The following is a 12968-nucleotide window of genomic DNA, read 5'->3' on the forward strand; positions in this document are numbered from 1 at the left end:
AAGTTATTAGTGGGAACGAGGACCATTACTAGTCACTATTTTGTGTAAAATTACAAAAGGAATGAAATAAAGCAAAAGAGGATTGGAAAGTTTTATTGCAGTCATTCGAACAATATCTTTAAATCAAAGATGCTATAAAATGCATTTGGTGATTTAGAAGTAGTTGTAATAAAATATATTGAATTTATAATTTTGTTTTCAATACTATGTAACAATGCAATTTTACTACCAGAAATGTCAAAGTATCAGGTATAATTAGTAACACTTGTATATTATCATGGATTACAAAAATAATAAAAATGTAAAATGGATCCCACAACTATATTTATAAATAACATGATCACAGACAGACGGACGGATTGTCTTGATGTGTTTACATATTGGCGTATGCGCAATCATCGAATCTGTCATAATGTTTCGGCGTGAAAAAGTGCAACTGCGAAGCTTCCAATCGACAGGATGAGCTACAGTATTTGTTGTACCACTCGCACACCAGACGTTCTTTGTAACATAATTCGTTCATCGCAACATTCATAAGCGTGACCTCCGTATCCGATAATTTAGGCAATCCAAAGTTCCTCGTGATCCCTGATCCATTGATCTCCACCAAATTTGCTAAAAATCTGAATAAACGTTAAGAATTATGACACGTTGTATGGTTTCCTTAAGGTCCCTTAGTATAGATTCGTAATAAATCTACTCTAAGAGACATCAAGAGACAAAGTCCGCATTTAAAAAGATAACACAACTTATATAAATAGTTTGGCTTCTTTTAAACATAGTATGTTAATATTAAGTTATTTGTAAGGTAAACTGTTTTTTTTTTTAGCATTGAGAACTTTGTATTATAATGAATTAAAATTAATCGGCGTATTACAATCTGTTAACTAAGTTATAAACAAGTTGAAACAGTAACTTATCCAACCAATACTTGTAGACTTATTTCTTAAGTAACTTAAAATGAGCGAGATATCCAAGTTTAAAGCAAAGTTTCAAAATTTCTTTGTTGTTATTTGGTTCATTAATATGAATGCGTATTCCTTTGAAATGCAAATAAGATACGAAACAAAACAACTCATATTAAAATTGATATTTCCTTGTTTTTAGACTGTGAGTGTACACTTGAAAGGGAAAATAAATATTCATGTTTATATTTTACTGTCATGAGGTTACTCTGTTCTGATATTTGAATCACAGGGCTACAAACATAAGAAATAAATCATATTTTTATGAAAGCGGTTGGTGCTATACCGTGACAAAGCCGTATACGAAGGGAAGGTCGTAGTTGAGGCAAGCATAAAGGGACCATACTATTCTGATGCTAAATTACCAAGTTTCAAGATTTGATCAGTGATTACCTCGAACTACAAATAACCTGTCCAGGGTTCATTTGGCAGTATCCAGTGACATGTGGTATATCGGTACATATGAGGGCATTGGCCACTTTGGAGACTAGGCCTGCGAGCGCATGGGCCTCGCTCAGCTCCGCTGCGCGCACGCATTCCCCGTCAGCTCGGGTCACCGCCGCTGATGATGTGCGTACTGTCTCCGTTAACATTTCAGCGTTATGCTAAAATATGAGAGACAACTAAAGGCGAAGAATAGCTTTCATTTAGTAGTTTAAATTTACATAATTGATACTACTGTGGTCTTACTCAACTCAACTCAAAGTTTATCGCAATATTTAGATTTAAGATCATTTAAAAATGTCATTATTTCGATGTACAATAGACCGATTTATAAACACCTCAATTACAGTAAGAAAAGTCAGTAGTTTTTTGAAAGACAACGAGGTGTGTTCTGTGCGCAAAAAATATCAGTCTTGCATGGAAGTTATTTTTAAATAATTTAAAACAATAAATATACCCAAGTAAAATCGAAGTATTCTACAGCTTTGGAGAATAAAGGCACTAAAGCCCCGCCTTCCGTTCCACCGACGCAGGGCACTTTGCAGTAGGAGGGGTCCAGGCACAGGGCCCTTGCGGCTAAAGTACTAGCCCTCATCTCGGGCACCGCGAGGGAACCTAAGAGGCGACGGGGACTGTACCAACCCATGTCTGATAGAGCCTGAGATTAAATTCTAGTTAAAATATTAGTTTATATGTAAGTATGTATATTAAGGATAACCTAAGAGACTGGTAATTAAAAAGTAAAAGAGAAAACAAAGGAATCAATTCTGTCATATTGGCATCAAATATTTTTAATACGCAAAGTATGAGCTAGCCGTAGCGTACTTTTATTACAAAAATCACAAAGTAATTTTTGTCGTAAAGATTCTTTTAATCCTATTATTTAATATAACGTTATAAGTACTAAGAATATATGCGTTATAGAGTCGCGAGATAGGATTTACTGAATACAAAAACAACACAATCCTTGAATATCTTCTTAACAGGATTTTCACACTCGCGTACCGATCGAAATTAATCCGATTGAGGCACTTAATTGATTTAATTGAATTATTTCAATGTCAATTCCGTAACAAAGTATTTATTTATAGTTTACGTTTATCAAGAAATACAATAATCAAACAAAACATTACATTTTAAAGGTTTCTTTTATTAAGAATTTATTGTCGTTAAGACTATGAATACGAGATTTTAAATTCTTAAAATATTCAGCTCGGAATTTTCGGTACAGCTTATAGCAATTTATGACGTAATTTATTCTTTTGTTCCTATCTTATTACATTATCGTTAGTTGTGTTCTAATTGTGCTTCTAAAGGCATTACACGAGGCTTAATATTATGTTACAAACGCGATTTTCTTTGAAAAGGTGTGCAACTGTTTACACCAACAATAGGATCAGGTTACCGACCATTAGCTGCATTGTCTACATTTCATTTTCAATGAGTTAAAACAGTAGTGAAGCAGAATGTTATGAAGTTTGTCGAGATGATAAGAAGAATGGTGTTTACTTAGCAGTTGAATAAATTGTTCAAATAAATCCTTAAGACATTCATAATTTATTTTCTTATTTGGATATTAATAAATTTAGTTAAAGCATTATATGATACGATTTTTATCGTCAATAACGATGAACATAATATTGAGAGGGAGGGAATATTGTGTTCCACTGTAAAAGATATTTAAAGAAATACATATATGTAGTTTTATGTTTCATTTACGATGTTTTGTTTTTATTCGTTTCATTTAATCGAAATGTAAATTAAAATTTATATCCACGCATATTCTACTAATCTTTTTTTCACCGTCGTAATGATAAAATCTTTACGAAAGTGCCTTTTCTATGTTAGTACGTAAAAAGGTTTTACAATCCAAGGTTTATGTCGACGGGTCATTAGCGCATTGCCGCGGGACATTCTACGCACGCCCCTCATAAGCTCACATCAAAGGCATTCTTGGAACAATAATTTGCGAAAGTTCGAGGTTTTTCCTCATAACTTACTTTTTATTTCTGTTTATCATTATTCGTAGTTTTTTGAATCTGTAACGTCTCAAAATATGATGACCAAAAAGAAGTATTTCTCATTTTACATTCTCTGTGTCGAAATATATCTGTATTTTGTGCGTCTTAACATGTAATTATGAGAGTAATTTTTCATTAGAAACTTTCCAACCAAAGTATAGTAAAAAAATCACCACAAAGGCCACAAAATAGCAATAGTGATTATTCGAAAACACCAAATGGAATAAGTTATTCGCTACAACAAACAGAATCAAACTCGACAGCTCAATAAACTTGATTGACTTTGAGAACAATCGCTCCTATAAACTTCTCCATTTCAAATACGTCACCGATACCCACCGGGAATACGCAAGGATTTGCCAACATCATTGGATGAAAAATAAATATTTACACAAGCTTATTGAGAAATTCTGTTATGAAAGGCAAGAAAGATTTAATTGCATTTTATAGATAAGAAACTTGAAAAATAAAACGAATGTCGCTGTCGTCGAAAAATGTAGTAAAAAAAACTCACCAGAAATTTTGTATACAATATATAATACATAAATAATTTGGATTAAACAACGTCCACTGAAATACAATCAACACTAAAATAGGTCAGTAAATTTTTGTTGAACTACGCAGTTTAATGTACCGTGAAACTGCGTCACTAAATTTGCTTGTCGCGACTCAACTCACTGCTGTATCTCGGGTCACGAAGGAAAATTATTTCTTTGTTACATGCTTGACACATTAGATTATAGGATTAAGTAAACTTGATATTTTTAATAAACACTTACATCTACAAGAAAACTCTTATTTGATCCTTTAATAAAATCACTTACAAAGAAATTAAACTTATTATTACTAAATAATATTATATATTTTACATTTAAATGTCAACGTTAAAATTGGAAATAGTATATTCAAAAAATATACTAATCATGGATACTAAAAATGTTTTCAAAAACATTGGTGAATATTGGCATTTCCAATTAGTCTAATAACAGCCAGTTCAGTTCGGAATGTTCTTTATCAAGAGATGAAAGGGCAACAGTTAATTGAGGAAACTTCGAGGAAATTTCTCTATAAATGAGTACCTTTCAACTTGTAGAGATGTCGTTAAGGTAAAATCTGTATTATATTGGATGGAATTGTCGCGTTTATAAGACCGAGGACCCCTAAGTTGCTTTGAGAAATGATTTTTAGGACGGTTAGTTTCTTTATATTATTATAACGTTCTTGATAATTACGATATGACATTGATCTTAGAGCAAGTTAGTAACACTGATAATTCATTTTTTTGTACCTCATTAAATTTTTATTTTGTACATTGGCGTTTAATTACGTGTTACATTTATGAAAAAATATCTCGAACCGACATCACTTATTGAAATGAGGCGGACCTTTTACTTTAAAAGCGTAGATTACAATGTGCAGTCGATGCAAGCCAGCAATAACGGCTTTTATCCGATCTCTAGAACGCACCGCTTCGCTCATAATGAAAGCGTTTGAAGCGGGAACAGAAACCACAGATTGAAAACTGCACCGTTGCGCGCCGAATGCGTTCGAAATTCGAATCGCTTTATTTTTTATGCAAATGCAGCAGCGATATTGTGATATGCCAGTATACAGTTTACTTTTCACAAAAAAAGAGTATTCTTTAAAAAATAGAGGGCAACAATTTTCAATATGACAAACGGAATTTGATCACTCGTCTGTTTGTACATACTCGTAACAATAACTTGTGAGATTATGGCCAGGCTGCATTCATAAAGCGCTGATTACATCCATATCTAAGAATTAACGACTCATATTCCAGCTATAAAGTGCCAATGGCCCAATATTATTAGTTCGTAAAGTTTTATCACACCATGTAACGATCCTGAATTGCAGTAGCTACAACTATGCAAATCTAATTAGTCTTGTATGGTTTTTTTAATTATAAAAAAATATTACGTGTTTATTGCTGTTTTAACGATTTCAAAAGGGGGGATATCCTCAGTCTGAATTTTCTCTTTTACTTTTCTCAATTTAAATAATGTGGACAGACTAAAAATACAATTCCAAATTGAAATATTTTAGGAGAAATTTTTTAAATTTTGTAAGATTCTCATTCATACTATAATGTAGCGAACAAGCAAGAGGTCACGAGAATTCACCAAAGCGAAGTGACTGCTGCCCATTGGCCGTTGCCTATCTTAAATCAACAGAACAACAGGGACCTACAGAAAAATTAGACGTACGGGAAGATATTATCTATCTAGAAAATATCAAACAATTTTCTATTAAATTTTTTTAGAGTGTCTACAAGTGTAAACAGTTTTAAAGTGTCAATACAACCTTGGCCATCAAAGGTACCATGCAGTCAATAGGCGTAGCGGCGACTATGACGAACGCCTTTGGGCACTCATTAGCAATCACGTCCGCATATCGCTTCACTGTCGCCGCTTGGTCGCTGAATCGCTTCTCATACGAATCCGTACTGCAACCTCCATCCATAATAAGCACTAAATCCGTATTCTAAAAAGAAAATATAACGATATACGGAAGAATTAATTTACAGTCCACGGATCATATGATCTATAAATTGCTACTTTAAAAGTTTATTTGATACGGTCTACTCTACTTCTGTTTAGTTTAATCTGGTTATGAAAATGAGAGCAATCCAAAGTTTGACCTAAATTACCATCTCTTGCCACCCCATTACCTTAATACGATCTCGTGAAGTTATTTAATTACGAATAAACAATCACTATAATTAAAACAAATGGAGCGATAGCGACGTGAAATAATTGAACTGGTGTACGGCACGAAATATGGGATTGTTTAAAAATAAGTCATTGACCTGTAACGTAACATAAAGGCATTGGGGGGCGCGGTCAGAGGTTGTCGTTTGTCGGCAACTAGCGCCCAATAAGTGGCACGCTGTTAATCAGTTGTGCGTCTCCATTGACCATCGACACGCGATAGCCTGCCAATTCAGATTCTTATCTAGCATCTTCGCCAAACATTTTTGTTAGTTCGTATATTTCACCGGCATAAGGATTCTTAGCCAAGAAGTTGGATGCTTATCTAAGATCTTGCCTAAACATTCGGATCAGTTGGTCTTTTAGATGAAAAGCACTGTTTGTTTTTCATTGATTTTAGGCGGTAACTACTTAGTTTACTTACATTTTCATTCATCGCCAACCATACATCACGTTAAACGAGAATGAGCGAGCGAGCGTCAGTGGTCCAAAAACAAACTCCGTGTTTCTGACTTTAGGTACAATCATTTCAAATTCAACTGTCTACAATGGCTCATCTTTTGATAGTCTCTGCTGGTGACTCGACAGCCTTTTTAGTACCTATTATATAATAACTTTAATACTTAAGTCGAAAAGTTACGCATGACTCTTTTTTATTTGCATGGATTACACAACCAGATTGAGATAAGGCCAAAATCGATTCTTGCGAAGTTTCATTCGTGTATTTCGCGGTCGGGTGTAGTTTGTCGTATTGATTGGCAGCCCTCGGGGTCGCCACCCGCCTGCAAAAGCCACGCCATGCACGACTGACGAAACAAGTCGAGCGGGAAAAAGTTCTCATTCCACCCACGCTATTGTTGTAGAAGTTTTGTTCAGCCTTTAATGACTGCTTTGGTATTTGTGACTAATACACTTTACTTGGAATATTTGCTAATGAAAATGTTATTCGAAGAAGGTAAAAATTGATTTGTTTTAATCATTGTTCCTTTCACAAAGGCTTATTTGAGTTTCAATTCAAGTTCAGCCAGGAGTCCACCGATTGCGATGTTTAGGGATTCAATTCAAAGAAGCACTATATTATACTGGCTTAGGATTCTACTGCTATGAGAAACGATGATGGGATTTTGTGTTACAAAATTCATCCCAATAAAATTGTAGATAAGCAGAAAGCGATTATTGTAACTTATACGATAAAGAAGCTGGTAATGTTTTAAGAAAACAGCTCGCGTATACCCAATTTAACACATTTTACCGTGTTACATAACCGTGTATCAATCGCTTACACCGAAGAGTGCAGCGGTGCTGATAATAAAGTTAAGTGCAAAGTGGAGCAAACTTGTTCAGTTTCTCTGGTGCTTGCGGTGTCGAGGCTCTACGAAATGCAAATTTCGTAGGGGCATAGAGAACGGTGCCTATCGAATTTTACTTAAAATAGATTACTGAAACTGAAGTCTTGGCTTTAAACTTATAGTAAGTACATGAGAAACACCTTAGACGCCTTATATGTGAAAGAGAGAGAGAGAGAATTTTAATTATTTCCATTATAAGTTTTTTGAAGGAGAGTCGTTGTATGATAAATATCGAATTGACATTAAACCATTTTATTTATACGTAGTCTTGGTTCATGATTTGAACAGCGCGCTTCGGAAGCATAAAAAGTAAAGATAGACATTTTATATTGAAAGAGAAGACATAAATCAAATATATTACGCTATTGGGAGGTTTTTATCGATGTTTGCTTTTAGGTATGAGGAAACTGAAAATTTATACAAATTTTGTGTCTTTAGTAATAAGTTGGTAAGGTTTCAGATTAACATAAACTTGGAAATTAATAAAAAGTATATGAGATCGACCAATTTTTTTTAGAGTAGTTTAATTTTTTTATCTTAAGTTGAAAAATTTTACAAAAACGGTAAATATGACAAAATGTTGAAGGTAAAATTGTAGTCATATTTTCGCTTGAAATAAATACCTCTCCAACGGTCATCAACTTGTAAAAGGGCTTATGGTGCGCCACATTTTGCTGTATTTTTAATTGTTAGACCATTTTAAAGGTCTTTACATAAAATGGGTCAAAAACATAAATAGTAGGAGTGTACTCTTCAAAGTTTTTAATAATTTGTCGTAATTTTGAAATAAGGTATAATTAGTTTGATAGCTTAACTAAACTCTAGAACCCATAACTTTTTTGTTACCGTAAGACGGTGGCAAGAACTAGCGGACTAACTATGTCTTCTATTGATGATCTTCCATTTTAATTATAAACTTTCGATTACTTTTAAATAACGATACTTCAAAGTACAATTGTCAGTTTAAACAAAGATACAGATAACTATTATAAATAAACTCTACTATAATTATTTGTAAATCTTTACAACGAACTAAACTTAATAAAAGTCTGTTTAAAATACAAACATACGTCTAAAATACGTTCTAACAGTATCGGATGTTTGATTGAGATTAATATCTAGCAAGTTACAGTAACTAATCGTCAAAGGGCACCTGCAAACATCTTTCCAGATCGCAGCAGGTGCAGCTGAATGCCTGGATGTGGCAGTTGGTGTTGATATGCTGCAGGTCTTCCACCACTTGGCACAAGTCGCGATCGCAGTTTGGCAGGGGACAATGCGCCTCGTATAGGCGTAGTCTGAAATCGAACCCAGTATTTGGATACTTAGCCTCAAAAGATAGAAAGTCGGCACTGGACTTTCCTGACTACACATGGTTGAGTCGACATACATGTGTAGTTCAACTGTTTTGACTGTCTATTGCCAGTTAGGAATTCCAGTTGTCTACAATTGAGTTCTATTATTAACACTCTCCATGTTACTACGACTTTTTGGTATAAAAATAAAATACACTCTCCAAGCGAGAAGCACTGAAAATATCAAATCAAACACAATATTTGATTTTATTTATATTAAATTTATCTAAGTTAAGATCTATCTTCGTGAATGCTTCATAAAGTGCCATTTAAACTATTCGTTCCGCCTATTAGTTGTATTATTTAATGGCTTCATAATTAATAACATTTGACTGTGGACTGATTATGTTTGCCGCAGTAGACAGCTGGCAAACGCGAGCGGCGAGCTGTGATCTCTTGACATGGAAATGCGAACACTCTGAGAGCTGTGTGCAAGTCTATCTAAATAATTAAAGATGACTATTTAAAAAAAAATTCACATTAAGCTTTTATTAAATGTAGGCTATTTATTCTTTACGATATAAAGTGTGTAGGATTAATTCCAAGATAGATAATAATTAATAGAAGATACTCGGAAATATGATTGTTATTTTGTAGAGATAAAAAGAGAAAAACGCATGGAGTCTATTGATATAAATCCTTTTTTCATATATAATATTTTATCTTATATTTACACCCACGAGACTAACATTATGCAACAACACCTTACACTGGGTACGACGAAAAAAAAATTGTGATTCAAAACTGAGTGGCAGTGGTCGTACAGATTGTTCTAGTTCTAGGCAAACGTACAGACTAATAATAGATCTCATTTACACAGCTTAGATACGACAGGTACTACTGTAGACTGGCTAAAGCTAGATTTTGTTGATTTTATTATGACTCATACGTTCTATTTGTCAGAAAATTAAAAACTCAACATTTTTTCTATTTTGTAAAGTGCACTCAAGGTCGTTAATTGATCACTAAGTAAAAGAAAGACCTTGATTGCGGCAATATGTGTCCAAGTAAATATTCCAGTCTTAATTGCTAGAACAGACTAGACTACACTCAAGATTAATTTTAGAAAAAATATTTAAAATAAGTGATAAAAGCATTTTTTAATAAAATTTGCAATCAATGACAACGTATGTAATTGACTGTATTATTTGGTTGCAATAAAGGGCATTATAAACAATCAAATAACGCGACACGAATCGTAAAATCTCTGCTCCGTTTATTACGTTTACTGAATGATCCATATAACAAACGTCCAAGGTTTGTGTAAATGTTTGATGCGCGCCTATTTCATACCTTAGAGGTCCCACGTGCGGGGAATCGTGTATGGCAGTTTTACGCGGCCTGAAAATGTAATTTACCTCTTTCATTTTCAAGATTTAATGTTAAGTTAGAATATATGTAAGTTATTGAAAATGAAAATTAGCTGAAAAATTCCAACTTCACCTTTTTACGTACGTAAAAAACTTAAAAAAAAAATTATTTGCGACATCAAAAAGTCATTGACTTTGTAGATTTTATTTCAAGTTTAACTGAAATTGCTTTTCAAAAACACATCATAAATTCCATTAACGCTCCATTGCGATGAATTCAAGTGTCGAAGGTAAACGAAATTTCCCGGAAGGCTGCCCTGGTGTTCAGCTAAATGTCTGTTGACTCTTTATAATGTGTGGATGGTGAAATTATGATTTTTTTCATTAATTTGTCCTGAATCAATGAATATTAATCATACACACGCCTGCACTATAATTATTCGTTTATCCCTCGTTTTACGAATATGTCAATTAAGATCAAGTTATTTTTTTATTTAAAAGCATTCCAGAGTAGCAGTAAAGTTTGATTTACTTTTGCTCCGTAAGAAGCAGTCATGAGGCCGTGACGTCATTGCAAGACTCGGCTCATAAATCCGTTCGACTGCGTCTCTAGAGATGTTCCGTCTTATCCAGTGACAGGGGTGTCAAAACACGGTTCGTTTTCCCGACAAAGATCCAAATTTATTGCTGGCCGCTGAGGGAAAATACATTACACGGGCGTTTGAATGTTGTATCTATTTCTTAAATTTTGGCTTGAGGGCATATAAAATATAAATATTATGTTTTTTGTAATACTTCTGTACGCGCACAAAAATGTAATACACGGCGTCATAAACTACGGAAATACGACGAAAAATTAAAATGTATTTATCGAAACATATGTTAAGTAACTCGCAACCATCCATCTGGTTTCCAAAAAAAAATACGAAAACAAATATATTTTACGTATTTTGAATTATCTTAAACCGTTCATCTTCTTCTAATGCCTCTCCATTACTGGAGGTTGGCCGTCAGCTCAGCGAACCCATCCCTGTCCTGTGCCAAGCGAAAAAGTAAACCTTTATGGATTGATTTTCAACAAATGAAGATTTAGACTCACTTTTTAATACAAGGGCATTGCTTTAGCAGGAGCGATGTGTACTGGCCTACGGTGGTTTCAGCGCCAAGCACCGATACCTGAACCCCGGGGCGCGGTGCGGGCAGCGGGAGGGGCTCGCGCACGGGGGCGGGCAACGCCTTCTGACCCTCCGGCACAATCTGTGCAGCCGCTTTCTTCTTGCCCTCCTTCTGCGTTTCTTCACAACGCAATTCACGAAATGGCGCTACCAGAATTTATAAAAATTTATTTCGTATTATAATTCTATAAGAATATCTTCTTTGTAAAAAAAAAGGTGCAATAATTTTATAATGCAATTTTTGAGAATAAAAAAAGATTCGAAAGGTTTGTTACAACTTTAAAGGATGCAATATGTCCTGATGGGTAATATTTGCGGATACGAAGCCGATGTCGCTTATTTCTATTTCCCAGTTGTGTGTATAAAACGTTATTTACTAATACAGAACATACATAACTCTCGAAATTACAGCTCCGTCGAGACGTAGCACTTTATTACACCTTAGAGTGAAATGAACAATCACGGTGTTACACAGAATTTCATCGTCGCTTGTAACACTGACTTATAAGCTGTCTTAGTGGTAAAATGTCTTTAGGCGATATTTTATTAACAGTAGGTACTTCATTTTCATTGCAAAAAACAACTTTTACCGTTACAATAACCATATTTTGATGACTAAACCATTGTCAACCAGTCCTTTTGGAGCGGAAGCGAGAATTACTTTTCGGACCAAAGGGAAGACCTCCATAAGTGGAACACTCGGGTTGGAGCGCAACCTCTATAAGCGTGGAAAACGTCGTGATCCTTGCACTCTTGCTTATCCAGGTTCGATTGTACTACTCTTCCACTGATTTTTTAGCCCCGAAATCTGAATTCAATCCTTTCACTCATGTCCTCTCTCAATCTTATCATCGCAACATAAATCAAATTAAGAGCATACTTCCAAAGTTAGTGCCTCCTTCAATAATTTTCAATTTTATTTTGTGCAGTATCCCCTTCTTTTTCTTCCTTCTCTCACAAGGCCCGGGACACACTTCATCCTTCTTAGCTGGTATGTCTACAATAGCTCTTCTGCAATCCCTATTATCGTCTTTAAATTTCGCATAACATCTAAAGTAATTATCATGTCTATTTATCAGACTCCCGAACAGATATTTAGATTTTGATATAAGATTTGATGTAAACATTGCAAAAATTTAGATATATTTACGAAAAAATATTCTTTCAGGATCGTTTAAAAATCTAAAGTCACATGCCAAAGTTTGACAGCATTACTTTGTTTTATAATGCTTCAAACAATGATATCTGAGCCGGTAAGAGAGGCGCTGCTGTCGAGGTAGGTTGTGTCAGAAAATGTGTAAAATTGTAAAACATATATGGGAATAGAAGAAAAAATTGACAGTGACAAAAAGGCGCTAGTGAGCTGTAATATTTTAGTTTGACGTTTGACTTATATTCAAACGATCAAAGTAATTGGATACACATTGTTTATATTTAATGACAAATATAACTAAGGGTTTCCAATTTCGATATAAGCCTAAACTCCTGGAGATAGCAAATAAAGTATTTCATCGTACATCTATTAGTCTAATTCAATGTCAAGAGTTAATCTCTACAATCGATCAATGAAAGCTATAGTCGAGATTCGATAACGAACGATTCGAACGGTAATTGAGTTGT

General features: G+C 34.3%; 2 protein-coding genes across 2 annotated transcripts in view; both read right to left on the reverse strand.

Annotated features, from left to right (window-relative positions):
* Positions 1 to 12968, reverse strand: part of LOC106126811 (inner centromere protein A) — a 40089-nt gene that overhangs the window by 14319 nt on the left and 12802 nt on the right. The gene's annotated exons all lie outside the window — the stretch shown is intronic.
* Positions 78 to 12561, reverse strand: LOC106126810 (malate dehydrogenase, mitochondrial). The gene is made up of 7 exons (XM_013324678.1): positions 12229 to 12561; positions 11273 to 11495; positions 8662 to 8806; positions 5753 to 5932; positions 1867 to 2067; positions 1359 to 1570; positions 78 to 623 (listed from the first exon to the last, which is right to left on the reverse strand). The coding sequence occupies exons 1-7, from the start codon at positions 12473 to 12475 to the stop codon at positions 374 to 376; spliced, it is 1458 nt and encodes a 485-aa protein (XP_013180132.1). The 5' UTR covers positions 12476 to 12561; the 3' UTR covers positions 78 to 373.

The sequence above is a fragment of the Papilio xuthus genome, unplaced genomic scaffold (genome assembly GCF_000836235.2).
Source record: "Papilio xuthus unplaced genomic scaffold, Pxut_1.1 DF824992.1, whole genome shotgun sequence".
NCBI classification, from domain to species: Eukaryota; Metazoa; Arthropoda; class Insecta; order Lepidoptera; family Papilionidae; genus Papilio; species Papilio xuthus.

Bases quoted from the DNA above. Each gene is read 5' to 3' on its own strand.
- LOC106126810 (XM_013324678.1), bottom strand. From the start codon at position 12,475: ATGTTTACATCAAATCTTATATCAAAATCTAAATATCTGTTCGGGAGT. The intron at 8,807-11,272 runs GTGAGTCTAAAT...GTTCGATTTCAG, and splicing joins CAATGCCCTTGTATTAAAAA to ACTACGCCTATACGAGGCGC. The intron at 5,933-8,661 runs GTGCCCTTTGAC...TTTTCTTTTTAG, and splicing joins ATCTGGAAAGATGTTTGCAG to AATACGGATTTAGTGCTTAT.